Here is a 6,231-nt window from a genome sequence, read left to right on the forward strand (position 1 = left end):
CGAGGGCATCTTCGGCTCCGTAGGTTAGCAAGAATGGAGTTTCTCCCGTATCCGCACTTCTTGTAGTTCGGTATGCCCATAAGACATTGTGCAATTGTTCACACCATCTTCTCTTATATGCCCCCAACTTCTTCTTTAGGTTCATCGCTATCGTTTTGTTAGTTGTCTCCGCTTTCCCATTGCTCTTAGGGTATACTGAAGTGGACTTGTTCTCCTGAATGTTGAAAGTGTTGAACAACATATCTATGTGCTTTCCTTCTAACCGTTTGCCATTGTCAGAGACTATGGCGGCTGGTATCCCGAACCTGCAAATAATTTGCTCAAACAAGAACTTAAAGACATCTGTGTCTCTAATTCTTGCCAAATCCCTTGCTTACACCCACTTGGTGAAGTAATCCGTAGCCACAATAAGATATTTTCTTTTCGATGTTCCATCTATCAAGGGTCCAACAATATCAACCCCTCATTTGACAAATTGCCAAGGGATGATAACTGAGTTGAGCTCCGTTGTTGGTGTTCTAATCTTCTTGGCAAAGCGTTGACATATTTCGCAGCGCTCAGCTATGTTCTTTGCATCTTCGTACATACTCAGACAGTAATATCCTTGCGTCTTAGCTAAGGACCTTCTTCCTCTATGATTTCCTGCCTCTCCGCTATGTATATCATGTAGTATTCTTCTTCCTTCGGTTTGTGATAGACATCGCATCAAAGGTCCAAGAAATGACCTTTTGTATAGGATTCCATTACGCAGGCTGTACATTGCTGCTTTTGGCTCCAGTTTTCGAGATTCCTTGACATCTGCTGGTAAGGTACCTTTGTCAAGATACTGGCGGATCGGGATTCTCCAATCTTCTTCCTCTTCATCTTCATCTCTCCCTTCTGACATGGTCTGGTCTTTTTCGGATTCGTCGGCTTCGTGACCTGAATCTTCCATCCCTTCGTCTTCTTTTTCCTTTTACGTTTCTCTCATGGCCCTAGTTTGGACGGCCAAGGCTTTTTCAATTCCTGAGATTGGTCCTTCTATCGAATGTTCATATATTCTCCCAATTTGCACGGAGGTAGTACTTGTGTCCCTCAGCATTGATGATATGAATGCTAAGGCATCTGCATGTCTGTTTTCCTTTCGACATAAATGTCTGAATGTGATTCTGTCGACCTTTGACGCATGCTCCTGTGCCAGTTTTAAGTATGAGGACAATGTGGGATCTATGGTTTGGTATTTGAGTTCAATTTGCCTAATGACAAGCTGTGAGTCACTAGTCAAACGAACATCAGATAAGCCTAACTCATGTACCAAGCGTAGACCATGTATGACCGCCTCATACTCCGTGATGTTTTTAGTGTATTGTTCGAATCCTAATCTGAATACATAAATGAGTCAATCTCCAGTAGGGGTTGTTATCACAATCCTTATATCCGCGCATTCTCCATTGGATGAGCCATCTACGAATATTTCCCATTTTCATAAATTTTGTGGCTCCAAGATGTCTTCTGGTTCTGGCTTGTCTTCCTCCATTCCTGGGATGTCGTCCACTTCTGCTTCGTCGTTGAGAGGTAGATCCGCCAGGAAATCTGCTAAGATTTGTGATTTATCATCCTTCCTTGTTTCGAAGATTATGTGAAACTGTTTGATCATGGCACTTCATTTTGCTACTCTTCCGATTTTCTCCGTGTTGTCCAGGATTTGACTTATTTGAGCCTTTGCGAAGACTCGGATGGTATGTGCATCGAAATATATCCTTAGTTTTTGTGTTTCCACTACTAAGGCATACATGAGCTGCTCCACCTTGGTATAGTTACGTGTAGTTGCATATTTTCTGACTACTACACCCAAGTGAAATTAAATACTAAAGACTACTTAAACATACAAGATCAAAGAAGAACAAGATGTAAATAACATGAAATCTAAAGATTAACACAATCATATAACGTGGTTCGGCCATGAAGACCTATGTCCACGGAGAAGAAGATGTTTTCTTATTGATTATAAGGTCTTACCCTTGAAAGTGTTACAGATCTCTTCTAGATTTCTCACTTTGTCTCTCTCTAGATCTCTCTCAGGAACTCTCTGTAGAAAGACCATCTAACATTACATAAGTTGTCCATCTCCTTGTACATGGACTGGTATTTATAAACTAACTAGACTCGTGGAGGCGTGGCCGTCCGAGCTTGATGAGTTGTCCTTCCTCGTTCTGGTTTTCTTGGGATAGCTTACATACTGTCCCTCGTGGTGGTTTTCTAGGTTCTCCCTCCGAGTTATCTCGCTCTCCCTTGGGTCTTTCTGGCCTTCTGTGGAGAACTTGGTGCTCTATCGCCTCTGGGTCGCAATATGAGTCGCCGAGTCTTCCATCACGATACAGAACTACCCACGTCTTGTTCTTATCCTTCATTAAATGCGGTCTTGCTTTTTAGGCTTGACCGTCTGAGAAGATTAGACCTTTATCTACACGCGTCATTCATGTGGCGCTAGTGCAGTTGCCTCGACTGAGACAAAACTCCTTTTTGGGGGATGATTCGGTGCTCCTATCATCTCGTCATGTATTCGTCCCTTAAGATTCTGACACGTGGCCATCGGGTACTTTACCCACACATTTTGCTCATTTTCTTTGCAACTTGCCGAGGGCATGATGGGAAGAAAACTATGTAAACTGCCCCACCTTTTCAGCCATGTGTGCTCTTGTTAGCCCCTTTTTAGGTTTTCTGTCGGTTATCTTAGACTTTCTGGGGGCAGAAAATCTCTTCTTTTGTACTTTTCCTCCATGATCCTTATCGTCTAGCTTGTCGCGCATTTGACCTTCTTGAGTTTGGAGATACTTAGTTGGTTTTTCAAGGGTTTTCGCTTCTATTTAACAAGGGTCCTTTTTGTTATTGAGGGTATGAGCTCCTTTCTCCTCCATCTTTCTTTAGATTTTTTCAGGATTAGTTCCTTATGCGTGTTGGTTTTTTTCCTCCTCGTCCTTCGTGGGGAGAGTGTTTGTTTGATTGTTGTATATACGTATGGCTCTGAGGATTTTCCATATATAATATAAGTCCAATTATGGGTGTTAGAGCCAAGGAGTGATCAGTTCCTGTTTGGATAAGGCATCGCTTACAATATTGGATGTTTATACATAGGATTTTTTCCTTCTCTCTCTCGAAACTATTGTATTTTTCTTTTTCCCTTTGCTTTGGGTTGTGCTTTTCCCTGATGACTTGGAGGGTGATACCTCGGCCGAGTGATACTTGCCCCAGCCAAGGGTAAATATCTCGGTTCTGGATATCTCCTCATGTAGAGGATATCATCTCGATTTTTTGATTATGATGGAATTACCGTAGGTCTGTGTCCGTGTCGGGTAGCTTAGATAGAGTACCTGCATCATTCTTGAGAGAATGGAAGGTGTGGCTAGCACCGTGCCATAGTGGTGTATGGGCTTTAGTAGAATGCAATTATGGGATGGAATAATAGAAAAAACTGAGAAAGAAAAATGCAGATAAAAAGACAAAATGTGGAAAATAAGAACGATAAAAGAAAAAAACAGATAAAAAGACAAAATTTTAAGACAAAAGGAGCAATTTTACTACTTTTGCAAAAAGAGAGTTTACTAAACTCTTAGTACATTCTAGAAAGGTTCTGAGACCTGTGTACAAGTAGGGAGCATGCCCCATTCTAGGATCTTTGAATGATCCCGCTAAGCGTGGTAAGCTTTTGAGTATTTGATGTTCCATGGGTGCTCAAGTTCTACGCCATTGGATTTGAGCAATCTATATGCTCCATCTCCTGCCTTAGCTAGGACTGTTAGAGGGCCTTCCCATACGGGTGCAAATTTGCCTGACTCGTTCTGGTAGGGTGGGATCTCGCGCCAGACTTTGTCGCCTGGGCTAAATTGCCTCTGGTGAACACGTTTGTTGTATTCCCGAGCCAATCTTCTATGGTAGTTTTCTATTGTTTGGAGAGCGATCTCTCTGTTTTCCTCCAAGTCGTCTAGCTTGGTGAGTATCATGTACGAGGTCAAGTTCCTCTCCCATGTCTTGGTCTTCGTTGTGGGGATCATTTCCTCTGTGGGTATGATTTCCCTTGCGTCGTATATGAGGGCGAAGGGGGACATTCATGTTGTTTCCCTTTTCTTTAGCTCCTTTTGGATATCTTCATGGTACTCTGGTGCTACCTTTCTCATTTTTTGCCGCATGGGCTTATGCTTGGGATCGATTTTTAAATGGTGACAACATACTTCGGGATCTATTCCTGGCATGTCTTCCATACGCCACGCAAAGACATCGGAATATTCCCTTAGGATTTGTATCATTTTCTCTTCTTCCTCTTTGCTAAGGAGCGTCCCTATTTTTACCATACCCGGTTTTTCGGGTGTTCTAATGTTCACCTCCTTGGTTGGCTCTGAGGCCGAAAAATTTGACTTGAGATCTCCAACATTGGAGAGGTTTTTTATGGGTCCCATGGGTGAGTTTGAGGGGAGATATTGATTTGTTACAGATTCATTGCCTGATTTCATTGGTTCTGGCTATGTAGGCGTCGATTTCGGCCTGGTGTTTGGTAATTTTAGCTCGCCTCTTTTTGGCTCTGGCGGAGTTTACTTTGTTCTCTCCATATTGAACTTCTACTTCGTAGCAATACTTTGCTTCTTCGGGATCCCCAGTGATTTCTGCCACCCCGCCAGGTGTAGGGAATCTTAGCTTCCTATGATACATTGAGGCTACTCGTTTGATCCCATGGATCCAGGGTCGCCCCATAATGGCCGTGTAAGGTGATAATACATCCACCACACAGAAGGTAGTTAGGGAGACAACCTTGCCTGCCCTAATATCTAATGTTATTTCACCCTTCGGGCGAGTTGTTGATCCGTTAAACCCAAATATGTTGTAAGCAGAGGGCATGAGACACTCATCTTCGAGGCCTATTTGTTTGAATGTTTCATAAAACAATATCTCCACAGAGTTGCCACCGTCAATTAGGATTTTGGGCATTTCCCATGGTAGTGCTCTGCTTTTCGCTTCATCGCCCTCATGTTCCGGGAGTGTGATGGCCATTGTGACCACGAGAGGGTCGTTGTGATTGTATTCTCCTTCTGGTGCCTCCGAGGCTGAAAAGTTTATGGGAAGTTTCATCCACTCCTCTAGTGGGGGTTCTCTAGTCATACTAAGAACTTCATCACCTTGGAATTTATGTTTTTGTATTCGCCCTGTGATGATCCCCTCTCGTATTGGGGAGGTATTCGTCGAATGTAAGATGGTATTGCAACTAAAGTTCCGTGCCTCGCAGGGAGTTCACATACGATGTGGGGATGCCCCTGCGGCTAGTGGGATCGTCGGTTGCATGTTGTATTTTTGGGGCTCGCCCTCGACGGTCTCGTCCTGCGGATCCTTCGCCGAGTCAGCGCGTTCTGGTGGTTCACCATGTGACAGAGTTCTGGGACGAGTTGACCTCGAGTTCTCCAATTTTTTGGGGTAGTGACTGCGAGATTCTCGGTCTCGCAGTCGATCTGGGTTTCGCCGGTTTGACTCCCTTCTCTCCTTTGTTTGGGATTAACGTCTGGAGACCTTTCGAATGGACCATCCTCGCAGTTAAGTATATCTCGACTCCACCTAGGAAGATGACTCGCTACTACCTCGTTCGAGGTGTCGCGCTTGTCACCTTGTGTTTGTTCAAAGGTATTTTCCTCCTCTGGGACCTCGTCGATAGTGGCGAGCATCCTCCTCTTCTTGGATTTTCGTTTTATCCTCCGTCTACGCCCTCTGGGTTTCACCATTCTCTCGTCCTGAGATACTAGGGCTTTCAGGATGGTCATATTTGTATCATTAGCATTGGCGAGGTCAGAGGGGTTACTCTTCTTGGCCTCAGAGCTTATTTCTTGCCTTGGCAAGCAGATCAACCCTCCTGGTTGAGTAAGATGGATATCATCATTCTTCTCGAAGGGGTTTCCCTCGCCTTCGAAGCTAGAATTTTCAGTTAGAGCTTCCCGATACTGGTCATCGAGTTGTCCCTCGCCTGAGACCAGAGCTTCTCCTGGCTCTAGATCGTCGAGTCCTTCTGTTCGGGCTCCACCATTTTCACCTTGGCTCATACGAGCGGATCGTCTCGTAACCATTACCTTCCCTGCAACATATGAAATAATGCTTAATTTGTCTCTTCTCTAGAAAAGTGGGACCCTAAGTCTGCAGGTCACGTGCAATTACTAAGCTATAGTTCAGACTAGACAGTTTTGTACAGGAAGACTTTTGCAGTAAATTTTGGAGACA

General features: G+C 44.0%; 1 protein-coding gene across 1 annotated transcript; it reads right to left on the reverse strand.

Annotated features, from left to right (window-relative positions):
- Window positions 1-463: 463 nt before the first annotated feature.
- On the reverse strand, window positions 464-934 carry LOC113360048. Its single transcript, XM_026603599.1, has one exon. It carries the CDS (start codon window positions 932-934, stop codon window positions 464-466), a length of 471 nt encoding a protein of 156 aa, XP_026459384.1.
- Between the last annotated feature and the right edge of the window lie 5,297 nt (window positions 935-6,231).

Source organism: Papaver somniferum, chromosome 3 (genome assembly GCF_003573695.1).
Source record: "Papaver somniferum cultivar HN1 chromosome 3, ASM357369v1, whole genome shotgun sequence".
Taxonomy (NCBI): Eukaryota; Viridiplantae; Streptophyta; class Magnoliopsida; order Ranunculales; family Papaveraceae; genus Papaver; species Papaver somniferum.